General features: G+C 35.0%; 1 protein-coding gene across 4 annotated transcripts in view; it reads right to left on the bottom strand.

The window, feature by feature from the left end:
* Spn85F (Serpin 85F) overlaps positions 1–12,588 on the bottom strand; it is a 31,006-nt gene extending 18,418 nt beyond the window's left edge. Inside the window, exons 1-3 of one of the 4 annotated variants that reach the window (XM_073991428.1) lie at positions 12,368–12,588; positions 12,216–12,304; positions 11,441–12,072 (exon numbers count right to left, since the gene is read on the bottom strand). In XM_073991428.1, coding sequence (XP_073847529.1) covers positions 11,441–11,944 — 504 coding nt within the window. In that variant the 5' untranslated portion in view covers positions 11,945–12,072; positions 12,216–12,304; positions 12,368–12,588. Of the gene's footprint in view, positions 1–11,440; positions 12,305–12,367 lie in introns of all 4 variants that reach the window. The other 3 variants (XM_073991415.1, XM_073991434.1, XM_073991423.1) reach the window with 3 other exon arrangements.
* Positions 12,589–16,353: the final 3,765 nt, after the last annotated feature.

The following is a 16,353-nucleotide window of genomic DNA, read 5'->3' as shown; positions in this document are numbered from 1 at the left end:
AAGAGTGGCATAACTAAAAAAATGCGTTTTTTGATTTAGCAATTTATGTTTTTTTTCTACGACTTCTTTTTTATCCTTTGCCAGATTTTCACGTTGATATCTCTAAAACTCATTGACTTACGACTTATTTTCTTGGAGTTTGTCATAAATCAACAAAAAATTTTTTTGAGTGTATGAAGCACTAAGATTTTCAAATGATGCTCGATCTTGCACCGAAATTTAGAACTAATATCTTATATCTATCTCCTTACAAAAGATGTTGTTTTATTTTTTTATTAATTTTAAGTTGGAAAGTCAAATTTCAATCGGCATCTTACAACGCATTTTTCTCGAAACTTAATTTTTTGAGATGTGACACTCTTTGAGTAAATGAGCGAAATGTATATAACACATACATATATTGATATGAAAGATTATGTATATAAAATTTTTGCAAAAACCCGAAAATTTTTACGACAATTATTTATAATTTTTCATAAAATAATACGAAAATTTTTCGTTTTCTTGGTTCGAAAACATTATCTAAACAAACTGTATGTACTTGGTGCAGTGGTAAGCACTAGGCAAGGCTTCGGAGTCGAGCCATTTTTGGGCAGACTCCGACTCCGACTCCAATCCAATTTTTTTCTCGACTCCGACTCCGACTCCAACTCCGGAGTCGACTCCGAAAATAGATAAAATAAAATTCACAAATTACAGTCATTTCAGTTTGAACTTTCAAGATACATTACATTGGGAGGATACCAAAACATAGTTGTTCGTTTTTTTTTCGTTGACAATACAGAATACAAAGTAACAAGCATTTCAGTATACTTCACACTTCAGAACATGTAGCAAACCCCTTCAAAGCAACTGCAATCGGACGGTATCGTTACAAGGTTTCTCTACCTAAACACCAACATACGAGTATATTTACAATTTTCCGAATTTGACTTATATGTACCCAATGAGACTCGAAATATCAAATTACCATAATTACTGTCCGGTAACACTCTTTGTAATTTTTTGAGTTATGGTAAATTAATGATATTTTAACACCGCATCGTGATAGACGACCAAAATTGCTATTTCCCCTTAACATACATTTTCGTGGTTAAGGTTACTTGAAGTTCACATTTTTAGGGTTTTTTTATGTTTTCACGATTTTGCTTGAAAACGGTAAGTCCTATCGAAATAGGGCTAAAGAAAATATTGTTTCTTCACAAATTCACTAGAGGATGACCTTTACAATTTCGTAGGTTTTACCATTTTTGAGATATAGAAGTTTAGGTCACATTTTTAGGTTTTTATTATTAGGTTTTCACCATTTTGCTTGGGAACGGCAAGTCTTATCGAAATGGGACTGGAGAAAATCATATAGCTGTGGAAATTCTCTACAATACTGACTTTTGCAATAATTTCCTAGGTTCTACCATTTTTGAGATATATAGGTTGGTAAATTGTAGTCATGACATAGTTTTGTAAAGAGGCGATACAGTCAGTGCAGAGAAAATTTTCACTGCTACAAGATTTTCTTTACATCATTTCCATAGGACTTGCGGTTTTCAAGCAAAATCGTGAAAATTTAAAAAACCCCTATAAGTGTGAAGAAGTGAAAGCCCTCCGGCTATTGCAGTTTCAGAATCCGCGAAAACTTCTCAGGTGTAAGCTCCTTCCATTTAAATTTGGTTAAGGGGCACCAGTGCCTCGATTCACTATCACAATTTATCGACACTCAAGTTGTTTAAATTTTTTAACCATATTTTTATCGACTTTGGTATTCTGAAACATTTTAAACAACTTTACTCATTGTTATTTAAAATTTTGTCGATAAATAAACGGCAATAAATTTTGTGTTGTTAAATTGTCGCCGATTTGTAGTTATTGAAAATGACATTTGAATAAGTTATATATGATTGATCTCTTAGGAACAATTTTATGAGAGAACCGGCAATAAACAGGACGTTATTTCGCGACTTGGACAATCGCTTATAACGACATACTGATAACGGCGAAATTGAAACGTCAAAATTTCTGTCCGCTTTATATAATTTAAACGAATATCAACTATAGAGATTATCGCTTATACCGACCGAATTTCGTGGATTTTTGACCGTTATTATAGACGAAGTCTACTGTAGGTTAAAAACCAAAATGAAACAGAAACATGTTTTTCGCCTTAAAATGTATATTTATTAATGCCATCATTCTGGTGCTTTCATCGCATCTTTAGGTTGAACCAACATCTACGTATGTGAATATGTATATTGCAATTAACATGAAACAGATGCTATCTGCAATTAACCATTAACGTATCAGCGTGAATTTGGCCTTTTCTAATAACTTTGACCGTAACTCTCCTATTCCTTCATGACGCCGCGACCATTACTTCTGAAAATTTTCTCCTTTCGCCAATTCGGTACCAATAAGATGGGCCATTCTACAATAAGACGTTTGTACGTAAGCAGTTCTTGTTTCATTGTAACGCATGTACACTTACTTGAAATACACTGGACATTCACTCGAACAGTTTATTCAACTTAGTTTTATAAAAACGGCGTAATTTTCGTGGGATATACTTTTTTATATTTTTCATGTCTTCGTTTTTATATTTTCTTTATTTTTGACAACAACAATTGAAAAGTTGTTAAAATTCCTTTTGTTTTTGTAACAACTACAAAACAAACAAATGAAATTGTTGTAAAATAAACAATGAGTAAAGTTGTTAAAAAGTTACAGAATAGGCCCCCAGAGATACCATTTTAAAATATTTATTTTCGATTATATTTTAACATAAGTTACAGAATAACACTATCGTTAGTGCAAACCCCAAAACCTGGCGATAAAAATAACAACTCGACTGTCGTTAAAAAGTTACAGAATAGGCCCACAGGGTAAGTCTTTCGTATGATTTCCCTTAAAGTTCTACAAGGTCTTTCATAGAAGTCCAACTGGTTATTTAACAGCAGACATAAATGACTTCTAATAAAAAACAAGAGAAGACCAGTGAGCCTTCCTTAAAATGACCTGTAAAACTTCTAAAAGATCTTACACAAGTATATTTGGAGCATGCAAACATTATTCCATGCTTCCGATATGCATTTTGTAGTCAAAATAGAGATTAAGAGTTTTTTTAAACTATGATCATTTAAATAAATTAAATTGATTTGACAAATTTTGATAAATGTAGAACAGATTGTTGCCCGGAGTCGGAGTCGAGCTTTTTTTCACGACTCCGGCTCCGACTCCGACTCCAGCAAAATTTGCTAGACTCCGACTCCAACTCCGACTCCGAAGCCCTGGCACTAGGCTTATGACTTTTCAACATTTTTACTCCAAAATGATTTCGTGTATCACGGATGAATGAAATTTTGCCTATTAATCACTAAAATAACGTTTATTCCATTGAAATATAAAAAAGTTCACACACAAATCGATTTAAAAAAAAAAACTATTTGAAAATACATATGTATGAAATGAAAAAAAATCTCTCAAAAATTATTTCCTGTTACACGAATGAATAAACTTAAGCCTACTACACCTTTTTCAGATGTAATTCGGTTCATTTTAGTTGTAATTTGAGAATTCCATATGTTATTCGTAACATTTTATTTGTAATTCGAAACATTTGAATTGTAATTCGAATTATTCCATTTGTAATTCGAATTTATCCATTTGTTATTCGAATTATTTAATTTGTAATTCGAATTGTTTTACTTGTAATTCGAATTATTCCATTTGTAATTCGAAATATTTCAGTTGTAATTCGAAATTTTTTGTTTAAAATTTCAAATGGAATATTACAAATAGAATAATACTAAGTCTGTCTGGTTACTTTCCCAGCAAGAATTGTCCAGCAAGAACTTTCTCGGAGAGTAGAGAGTTTTTATTCTCTTTTGCTAGAAAATTGTAAAAAGTAAACAGACAACTTCCCAGCAGAAACCAGCAAGCAATCAGCTGACTTGCCAAAACAGAACAATTTGTCCGCCAATGAAGGAACCAAAGGAAGCAAAAATGTTGTATTTTATTAAAAATAAAGAAGAAAATGACCCAAAAAAGGATTTTTCCACTTTGCAACTTTGTTCTCCAAAAAAGCAATACAATTAGGCTTGCTATTTCCACAATAAAATGTTTTTAATTTTCACAAACATAAATCAACGAAAAATTTAAAACAGATGATTGATTGTTTTCAGGAAGAAGAAGAGTGCAAGTGCTTCCTAGAAGAAATTTGTCCAGCAAGAATTTGCAAGCTCTCAGTGAAAGAACTGTCAAAATGTCTCTCTCGAATCGTTCTCTTTTGCTGACTTTTTGCGTTAACAGACGACTTCCAGCAACAATTGGTACAAGTTGGTACAAATTTTGGGGTAACCAGACAGACTTACTAATTTCATTTAATTTGTAATTCGATTTATTCCATTTGAAATTCGTATTATTCCATTTGAAATTCGAATTATTCCATTTGTAATACGAATGATTTCATGTGTAATTTCAAATAAAACAAGTAAAAAAGAATCAGTCGGCTTTGCCGACAGAGATATACCCTCAGCCTGTGTATATTGAAACATATTTGAAAAACATATTAAAAGGAATGGATCGACATTGACCGTTATGGAAGTGGATCTCCAGCCACAACATACATATGGTGCCATAGGGGGTTTTTACACTATACGGGCTGTTTGCTCAAGAAGTATGTACTTGCCCCTAAAAAACTTTTACCATCGTAATAGAGGCAGCGAATGCAAGTTGCTTCAACAAAAATCAAAGTGATTCGATATTAGGTCATAAAGTGAAGTTATCCGAAATTTTGTGTGGGAGGTACCGGATGGAGTGGACAAATATAGTCCATATTTGAACCTGATCTATATCTGGTAGATATATTAGGATGTGTAAAGTATAGACCAATTCGGCCACTCCCTTCAAGAGTTACCGTACGAACAATTTTTCCGAACATTTTTGAACTTTTGTGGGGGAGGTACCTGAAGGAGTGAACCAATATGGCTTATCTTCAAACTTAAAATATGTTTGGACAAAATATTACTAAGGCCATATTTTGGAAAGAATCGGCAGATCCGTTCGAGAGTTATCTTGGGCTCCAACCACCTCACACGGGGTTTTTTGCAACTTTCAGGCTATTTTCTCAGGAAGTGTGGACTTGCCCCTGATGAAACTTGTACCGTCGTATGGAGGGCAGTGAATACAAGTTGCTAAAACAAAAATCGAAGCAATTCGAGAGATGGCCCTAAACTGAACTTTTCCGAAATTTTGTGTGGGAGGTACCCGAAGGAGTGGACCTATTGAGACCATATTGGAACCTCAAATTACTCTAGTAGAAAGTTTACGCTATACAAAGTATGGACAAAATCGGTCACTCCCTTCAAGAGTTATCGTGCGTACAAACTTTCCGAACATTTTCGAACTTTTGTGGGGGAGGTACCGGAAGGAGTGGGCCGATGTAGGTCATCTTCGAACTTAAACTAAGTTTGGGCAAAATATTACGAAAGCCAAAATTTGAACCGAATCGGTTCATCCGTTCGAGAGTTATCGTGCGCTCCAGCCAGCAGGACAGACAGACAGACAGACGGACGGACATGGCTAGTTCGACTCAAAATTGTCTGAAACACATTTCGTCCAAACATACTTGGGGTCTAAAACCATTATTTCGATGAGGCACATTTTCATCGTATCAAATTGTATATACCCTCCTCAGCCTAAAGGCTGAGGGTATAATAATTCGAATTCCAAGTGGAATAATTCGAATTACAAATGAAATAATTCGAATTACAAATGGAATAATTCGAATTTCAAATGGAATAATACGAATTTCAAATGGAATAATTCGAACTACAAATGGAATAATTCGAATTACAAATAGAATAATTCGAATTACAAGTGGAATGTTTCGAATTACAAATGGAATAATTCGAATTACAAATAGAATTCTCGAATTACAAGTGAAATGTTACGAATTACAACTAAAATGTTTCGAATTACATCTGAACAAGTAAAAAAGTATCAGTCGGCTTTGCCGACAGATATATACCCTCAGCCTGTGTATATTGAAACAATTTTTTCCCAAAAAACGTATGTATTTAGGGGTTTTTAAAAATTTTGGGTGTTTGAACCGACAAAAATGTTTATTAGGATTAAAGATTAAAAGTTTTACGTAGGAGATACTAAAATGAATGGATCGACATTGACCATTATGATGCCATGGGGGGTTTTTACACCCTTCGGGCTGTTTGCTCAAGAAGTATGGACTTGCCCCTGAAAAAAACTTTTACCGTCGTAATTGAGTCGTCGAATGCAAGTTGCTTCAACAAAAAACAAACTAATTCGATATCAGGTCTTAAATTGAACTTATCCGAAATTTTGTGTGGGAGGTACCGGATGGAGTGGACAAATATAGTCCATATTTGAACTTAATCTATATCTGGTAGTTATATTAGGATGTGTAAAGTATGGACCAATTCGGCAGCTCTCTTCAAGAGTTACCGTACGAACAATTTTTCCGTACATTTTTGAACTTTTGTGGGGGAGGTTCCTGAAGGAGTGGACCGATATGGCTTATCTTCGAACTTAAACTATGTTTGGACAAAATATTACTAAGGCCAAATTTTGATCCGTTCCAACCACCTCACACGGTGTCATAGGGGTTTTTTTGCAACTTTCATGCTATTTTCTCAGGAAGTATGTACTTGCCGCTAATGAAAATTGTACCGTCGTATGGGGGGCAGTGAATACAAGTTGCTAAAACAAAAATCAAAGCTATTCGAGAGATGGCCCTAAACTGAACTTTTCCGAAATTTTGTGTGGGAGGTACCCGAAGGAGTGGACCGATTGAGTACATATTGAAACCTTATCTAAGTCTGGTACACATTTTACGATGTGCAAAGTATGGACCAAATCGGTTACTTCCTTCAAGAACTATCGTACGCACAAATTTTCCGAACATTTTCGAACTTTTGTGTTGGAGGTACCGAAGGGATTGGAGTTTGGACAAAATATTACGAAAGCCAAAATTTGAGGTTCATCCCTTCGAGAGTTATCGTGCGCTCCAGCCAGCCAGACAGACAGACGGACGGACATTGCTCAATCGACTCCAAATTGTCTGAAACACATTTCGTCCAAACATACTTGGGGTCTAAAACCATTATTTCGATGAGGCACATTTTGCCCGTATGAAAGTGTATATACCCTCGTTAGCATAAATGCTGAGGGTATAAAAAGGTGTAGTATATGATTGACAGAATTAAAAAACATATTAAGTGAGAAACCAATGTTGTGTCAGTTTGGTTATCTCATGTGGCTCTAAAGTTTATTTTCAAATATAAATATATTTGCTTGCAGTGACTTTAAATTTAAAATCATTTTGTGCGTGAGGTTTTTTCACCGAATCACCTTATTTAAGATTTTATGTAATTTTATTTAGAAACTCATCACGCTATGGTACAGGGATATGAGATTGTAAAAAAGTAAGCACATCAAAATTTTCGGCGGTGGTAAATCCTCTTAGTGTAAAACTGCTTACATTTCTTGAGTATTTCAACCATGAAAATCTTCTTTACAAGCGGTGTCGTAAGACACGCCGTTCGGACTCGGCGATAAAAAGTAGGTCCCATATTATTGTGCTAATAAGAAACGACATACACACATTGATATGAGAGAAGTCGTCTTTGTCCCTTTCGGGTATGTTGTGGGAACATATTGTTAAGAAATTAACTGATGGGGTTAAGTTAATTTTACAACAAAAACTACTGTACATAATTTCACTCACCATTTTGCATGTTTGATTTGATATTGTTTTTGTTCTACTCTTTGTTCTTTATTTTGGTCAGTTTTAGCTTAATTAATCTTCTGCATTGTGACGACATTCATTATTATCCCTAAAACTCTATCGAATTTATTGTAGAACATCCTAAATTGAGGATTGTAGAACAGTCTATACTTCGGCGAGCAAGTCCGTTAGTACAGAAGTAGGTAAGAAGTGAAGTGTAACCTAAAGGTAAGAAGTGAAGTGTAACCGTAACGTTATGGATGAGAGTCGTAGAGTGGCATAGAACTTCTAACTTGAATATTATGCTAAACTCAGTGTTATAGTATTCCATATTGACTACCGTACAATGCTTCATGTCATGAAAACACTTTCGCTTGGTCCAAATATTCCGTCAACAGGTGCATATGCCAGCTGACAGGGACAGAAAATTACCTCGAGGAGGATTGGAAATACACTTCTTCTGCAAAATTTTTGTTTGTTTTAAAATTTGAACGAATTTGGCTTGCAGTATTTCTATGAGAACTTTCTTTTCTCAGTTTGCAATATTTAAGATAGAACTATTTTGGTTTAGAAGTTTCTATTAAGCCTAGAATATTTGCTATTAAAAAGAAGATATATCGGTCCATGTTCTGATATATGTAGCTCCAATAGAGCGGTACCTCCCGATTTTCGGCATTTTTTAAGTTTTAAATTCATTATCGAACCAACAGCCTGTTTCTGTATGTCGAAACGAAAATGTGTGCGAATGAAATACGCCCAAACTTTATTTTTACCTTTGTTTTTTTTTTTCAAAACAAAAACACAAATTTGAACAAGTGAAAAAAGGCTATAGTCGGTACGGGGCCGACTATGTGATACCCTACACCACTACCTCTGTGCATTATCTTTTCACTCGAAAACATCTCCATAAAAGAGGGAGATACGAAAGTTTTCACCTATCTGGCTTTTATACCAAATGACTTAAGGCGAACTGAACCAAAATAATTAATATTTAATTTTATATTTGACTACTATCGACATCACCAACATCAATATGCTTCTATCTCTGTGAGAAAAATTTTACTAAAGGTGTGATATCCGTCATTATTATTAAAATCGCAAAAATGAAAAATATCACCGCATTAGAAAGGTGATATTTTCGACCTTCATTGTCAGGTTTTGCTTTTGGTATACCCCTTATAGAAGCTGAGATATTCGCTTTGAAAAAAACGTTGTCTTTTTATCCAAATAAGTTTTTTGCCTATTCCGATCCCTAAGAATTATCCGACCAACACCAAAATCTAAAGGCTTCTTCCTCTGTAAGACCCCTATTAACCCTCAAAATTTCGTGACGATCGGATCAAAATTGCGACCTGTAGCGTGATTTCCAAAAAATGGATAAATGGGATGTATTACCGACTATTGCGATATCTCCGTTATTTTGTCACCTACGCCGACCTAGTTTGCATCATTGTAAAGATGCAATCTTCTACTTTCATAGGCAGGCTTTGCTTATGGAAAGTGCACAACCAAAGCTGTGATATTCGTCATTATAATTAAAATCGCAAAAAATTATAATTAAAATCGCAAAAATTAAAATTTGCGTTTTATTTGCGACTATTGTGATATCTTCGTTGTTTGATCACCTACGAGAACCTACTTTTGGTATACCCCATACAGAAGCTGAGATATTCGGTTTGGAAAAGAACGTTGTCTTTTTATCCACATAAGTTTTTTGCCCATTCCGACCCCTAAATATTATCCGACCATCAACAAAATCAATAGGCTTCTTCCCCTCCGGGACCCCCATCAATATCCAAAATTTCGTGAAATTTAGATGGACAGCCGGACACACATATCCAGATCGACTCAGCTCGTCCAGACTTTCATTTGGGTATATATAAGTATGGGTCAACGACCATTTACAAACTTATAATATAATAATATAGTGGTGTAGGGTATAAAAACACACAAATGTTTGGGCTTGTTTCATTCGTACACATTTTCGTTTGGACATACATTGTCCATATTTACATTAGACAATTTTCCTTGCGGCAATTGTCAGTTTGTGGGTGAGGGAGGGTGTTGAGAGGCAAAGGGTTACCATATACCTCACCTCCCTCTCCAACAAACTGACAATTGCCGCAAAGAAAATTTCCTAATGTAAATATGGACATTGTTTGTGAAACAATTGGCCTGTTCCCGTACTTTATAAAGTGGTAAAACTCGTAAAAGTTGTTAAAGTCGCAAACGATTTTCATATAAATTTTGTGTACGAGAACGCAAAATGTGTAAAAGTGGTAAAAATTGTAAAAACTTTTTAGTTCTGGAACAGAGCTAATTATTATTATTGTTATTATTATAATTTCAACACACAAATAAATGTTAACCGTTATAAAATTGTATGTGGCTTTGTTTCAGAACTAAACAGTTTTTACACTTTTTACCACTTTTACACATTTTACCCGAAACCCCGTTCCCGTACACAAAATAGTTGTTAAATGTTCACTTCACTTTAAACAAAAATGGCGCTGAATGACGCTCTCTTTAAAAACTTTTTACACGACAAATTTGAGCGTATAAAAACTGTAACAAGGTTGCCGCCTTCTGATTGGGTGGTAGGCCGACTTTGACATTTGTTCCAGTTTTTTGACGTTATTTCTCATTTTTTCACAGCTTTTTACTGTGAAGTAAAAATTTATATTTTTTTACAATTTCTATTTTTAATCTGCATTTACCAGAATATTGCTAATTTTATTTTATCAATTTTAACCGCCTGTTTTTGTAAAAAAAAATTTATTCTTCTCACACGAGTTGTCAAATTTTGTAGATCGATTTACTCGCTTTAGCGCATATGTAGAGCGCTGATTTTTAAATGAGGAATTCTTAGCGATATATTGAACGGGTAAACAAAAAATTAAGACACTAATGTAAAAATATAGAAAAGAATAAAATCACTATCATTAATTAACTCTTAGCAATCGCTGTTTTAATTAAAGAAACTCAAGTGGATACGCTTCATTGTCTAGAGTTTGGCAATCCTCACAAATTTCCAAAAAAACAAATTACATTTTCAACACCAGTGTGAAATCCGTCACTAGATGTAGTCTAAATAAAGTATTTCTAAATAAATCTATGAGAAGAATGCTCAAAATTTCCTGGCCTGGCTATTAAGCCCCTCGATACCGAAATCAGGCAAAGAAAATGGAAATGGATTGGACATACTTTACGGAAAAATGACTCTGATTTCGCTAAAATGAGCTTACAATGAAATCCACAAGGTAGACGGAACAGAGGGCGCCCGCACAACTTGGAGAAGATCAGTGGAAGCAGAATTCCAATCAAAGGGAAAAACATGGTCCGAAATAAGACGAATGACACAGGATAGAACTACGTTTCGTAATTTTGTACACTACATGTGAACTTGTAAAATATTACACATTATCAACTTTGCTTGTAATAGCTAGATAGATGCTCCATATGGGAGCGATGTTTTTGTTATTATATACTTTGGAATTAATAAACATCAGCTAATACAAAAAAAAGTGAATACTTTTGACTGTGACTCACTGTATAACTGATTAATGAAAAGACTATCTATTATGGATAACCTGTTTAGTACCGAAACTTTTCACTACGTTAACATTTTTTAATTACGAATTAAACATTTTCGTGCAAACAACGCACACACTACAAGATAATACTCACCCTTAATCGACGGTGTATATCCCGATAACCAACTCGTATAATATCTCTATTGCTAGGAAGCTGCAATACATTTTTCAATTCGGTAGAACTTTTTCCGTTTGATCCTTCGTAAAGTGCTACAAGGACACTCATTAGAGCGGTCGGAGAAAATGCAAAATTATTTCGATTCAGAATTGAGTGATAATGCAGGATACGATAGGCCAAATCATTTGTCAGATCAACCATACATTCGGCTGGTGTTATTTCCCTGCCGGATGGGATATGTATAGATGACGGCGGCGGAGGTGGTGGTGGCAACGGAGGCGGTAAATGAATTCTCGGCAATCCACTTGAATGGAACTCATGATGGCCATCGTGGTCGTCAATGTGTATTAGATGTGCACTACATGAAATCCGTACTTTCATTGGCATTGGCAGCGTTAGAAAAGCTGCCATGTAGAATATTAAACGCACGCAACTGTTTTTGTTAACGTTGCTTTGTCGCTGCTGCTGCTGATTGGCCATAATGGATTGTAATTGTTTAACAATTATTTTGGCTGTATGCTTGCTTCCGTTAATAACAGAAATATAAAATCAACACAAACTACAGACACGGCCACATAAAAAGTGAGAGAGGGGATGGTAGAGACTCTCTATAATAATATGGATTATTTTATTTGGAAAACAACAAAAATAACATTTATTGCTCCAAATAAAATGTCAATGCATTTTTTCTAGTTCGCTTGGGATCAAATTTTAATTGGACCGTAATTATTTATTTATTCTTTTTTATGACCTCGAGTAGTTTTTTTTCTCCGAAATACTAGCGATGTTCAATGACGATCACATAATTAATAAACTTTAGCAAAATAAAGTGCATATTGACTGAAAGAAGCAAAAAACGAAATAATAAATATTTAATTTCGGGCATTTAGTTGTGATTATTACTGAGCGGCATTCTGTTTGCACTTCGATCAAGGCTCTAATATTAAAACAAAACAAAACAAAAAAAAAAACAACGTTCCCGATTATCAGTGATGAGCAGATCTCCTCAGTTTTTTGTTTCCGTTCAAATGGTGGATATGTTAGCGAAACTGTAATTAGCTTGAAGCGTCAATATTTTGATTGAGAACCGTTGCCAATGCTTGTTTCATCTGTACTGAAATGTTGTATGCTGTGCCGGCAGTACTTGTATGAAAATGGTCAATGGAAGATAGTAAGGGCTTAACACATATCCACACACACGAAGTATGTAATTTCACAAAAAAATCTACATTAGGGTAAGCCATGTTAAAATAAATATCTGTATGTGTGTATTATATTTGAATGCGGATTTACCGATTAATTTGTGATTATATTTTTGTTTTACTCTTAACTGTGGTACAGGGTTTTATTTGTTATTGCATTTTGTTTGTACCACGATAAGGAAATGTGTTCAGAAATAAATTTTCCTCCGATTTCTTGTGTATAATTTTGAAAGTACTTATTACTTACCTTTGAGTCCCGATTGCAACATTTATTCCCTAAGCCCACTAAGAATAGAATTTGATTCATCCCTTTCGAACCATTACTTTGTCTGACCCTGGATTTCATGGATTACATGTTTGTTCCATTGGAGTCTTGACTTTCTCGATTTCTGTATAACGAAAGGCTTATTATATCTCACATTAATGAAGACACAATTAAAATCTCCAAAATATTGAGTTTGGAGACATCATTAGTGACATCATTTTTATAATATTTTAATGTCCGTTTTGATAAATTCTGTCAGGGAGTACAACGACTTTTGTTGTGTCGAAATATCAAACTTTTTCGGTTTTGGCATAATAACTATTTTAAGGTTCATTAAAATACATTCTTTTTCCGAAATTTCAGTGAAGAACTGAGATAGCGAACAGACGCACACTATCACAATTTGCATTTTTGTTTTATCATTGCTTTTACATTAATTAAGGGAAATGATATAGGAGTACGAAGACATTTGTGGGACACTGTACGTTTAATGGTTTTGTAAATATAACATACGTATGTAAAAAAGTGGGCGCAAGTGACGTAGGGATGAAAGATACTAAGGAACGGTCCTGACTGGCTTTAACATGGCAAAGTCCAGGATTTATCTTGGTTCCTCTTTCATCTCAAGTGGACACTGACCTCCCCGTGGTGTCACCTGGGGTAGCTGCCTTTAACACCCGTTAAAAGTAATGAGCTAAAATGTGCCACGCGTTCACCCATAAGAACGTTTAAAGCTTGGGTTTGGGCGCAGGGTTAGTAACCCTCCCCTAGAAAAAGCAGCCTACGATGAAAAAACAAAAGAATGTTTGCACTCTTTATAGAGAAGGTGCAGTTTACGCATTGGCAGATGTACTTGAAAAGTACAAGGCCGACATTACTGCCATACAGGAAATACGATGGAATGGGAAAGGCGTCACAACAACACCTAAAGGTGACGCACTGTATTATAGCTGCCATGACATACAGCATGAGTTTGGTTGCGGATTTTTAGTTGGTCGGAGGTAAAAACACCTGGTCTCCAGCTTCACACCAGTGAATGAAAGACTTGCTACAATTCGAATAAAAGCAAAATTCCTCAACATCAGCTTTATTTGCGCTCATGCTCCCACTGAAGACAAGGACGGACTGACCAAATATATATTTTATGAGCGCTTAGAAGAAACATATGACCGTTGTCCTGCCAATGACATTAAAATTATTCTAGGCGATTTTAATGCCAAAATTGGAAAGGAAAATATCTTTCAGCAAAGGTACGCACCCGGTTAAACGTAGCAAACAAAGTAGGAACAGGCACAACACGAAAGCTAGTTATCGGTAAGCTGCCATCACAACAAATAGCCACAGCATATTCCACTCAACTAGCCCAATTGCTGAATCAATGCACTCCTCATCCCGATAACATATCAGCGCAATGGCAAAGTATTGCCCACTCCATGCAAACAGCCGCAAAATCCATACTTGGATACCAGAGACCTCCACCAAGGAATCCATGGAATGATCAGGAGTGTCGTGCTGCTACCGAAGAGAAAAATGCGGCATATACAATCCGTTGCAACGTGTAGCGCACGAGAGAGATTTGCAATTAACTCCGTCGCTCTACAAAAAAATATTAAATAATCAACGATTTTGCCGGTTGTGTGATTGTTATTTGCTCAGTAGTGAGAGACAAACTAAATTACAAGTTGTGAGAAGTGAAATAAATATGCCCGGAAGAAATCGTAAAAACATAATTGTAGACAAAGATCTGTGCCAGCAATGCAAATTGCCTTTGGATGAAGAGGACGACGATATTATCGCATGCGATAAGTGTAAGAAGTCGATGCATGCACAATGCGCGAAACTTAATAAACGAGAAATAGAGAGAATATTGGATGATAAGTCTGTTAAGTACATATGTTTCATATGCAAGGGAGATGATGACAGTTCAATAAGAGGAGAATTGAAGATCATAAGAGGAAAGTTAAATCAGCTGACCGATATAAAAAAATCGATTGAGTTTTTATCGTCTCAATATGACATTGTTTTGAAAGCAATGAGTGAAAATAAAAAGGAATTGGATGTAATGAGGAATGAGAACAGGAGATAGCCAATTTAAAAACATCTGTTACATTTTTGAACAATGAAAGAGTCAAAAAAGACTATTATTATTGGTGTTCAGGGCGATGATGATAAAACGGCTGTTGATACTGTAGTGGATTTATCCAAGACAATGGGTGTGGTCATAACTGCTGAAGATATAGATGATGCCTTCTTCATTCACAAGCGCGGCAATCAAACAAATGGCAAAAGTATGATAGTAAAGTTTGCTAAAACTAACTCGAAATCCATTTTTATGAAAGCCAAACCAGCTCTAGGTTCAAATGATCAATCAAATAAAATTGTTGTTAATGATTTGCTATGCTCCGAAACCTACTCTCTGTTCAACTACGCTAAGGCTTTGAAAAAGGTTGGATATAACTTCGTATTTCATAAAAATGGAAATATTTTTGTCAAGAAAAATGAAAAATCTCGTGCGAAAATTGTGAAACGCGAAGGTGATGTTGATAATCTACTGTTAGAAGCAGCCACTTATAACTCAACATCGAGGAGTAGCACACAAAGGCCAATTAATGCTGATTTGAGTAGTGATGATGAGCCGTCTGTGAGTTCGCAGAATATAAAGAAATAATCATACTTGTTTTGTTTTTATATCTATAAATTCCTATATATGTCATTATGAGTATCTACTTTAATAATTTAAATTTGTATTCTCATTTTTCAAACAATTCTAATGGTAAATTTATTAATTTTGTTACAATAAATGTTAGAAGTATTTCCTCGTTGAAAAAATTCCATGAATTTAAATCACTCCTTGCTAGCATGCCAAATTTGCCGGATATTGTTTCGGTTAGTCCCAATTTACATTAGGCGAGTTTACTTGCGGCAATTGTCAGTTTGTGGGTGAGAGAGGGTGCTGATAGGCAAAGGGTTACCATATGCCTCACCTCTCTCTCCTACAAAATGACAATTGCCGCAAGTAAACTCGCCCAATGTAAATTAGGACTTAATGAAACTTGGTTTAGTAAAGACTGTTTACAATTGCATTCCATACCGCATTATAAGGCTGTTGTGTTTCTGTGTTTATTCGAGATTGTTTTGAATTTTCTCTACAGCTTTCTGAAACAGTCGATTTTGTTAATATAGTCATTTTAAAAGTACACAATATAAAGGCGAATGGTAAGATGCTAAAATTAACATCATTTTATAGGTCTCCTAAGTGTAGCATTTCTTGTTTTTTAAATATAATGGATGAACGATTATCACAATTTGGGGATGGGCCATCAATAGTAATGGGTGACTCAAATATTGACCTAATAGCTGGTCTTCATTCGAATAGTATGTTGAATCTGCTTCAGTCATATGACTTTGTGAATTGTCACAAT

The sequence above is a fragment of the Musca autumnalis genome, unplaced genomic scaffold (assembly GCF_047663935.1).
Source record: "Musca autumnalis isolate F117 unplaced genomic scaffold, ASM4766393v1 scaffold_1, whole genome shotgun sequence".
NCBI classification, from domain to species: domain Eukaryota; kingdom Metazoa; phylum Arthropoda; class Insecta; order Diptera; family Muscidae; genus Musca; species Musca autumnalis.
This window is presented reverse-complemented; position numbering and strand designations above follow the sequence as displayed.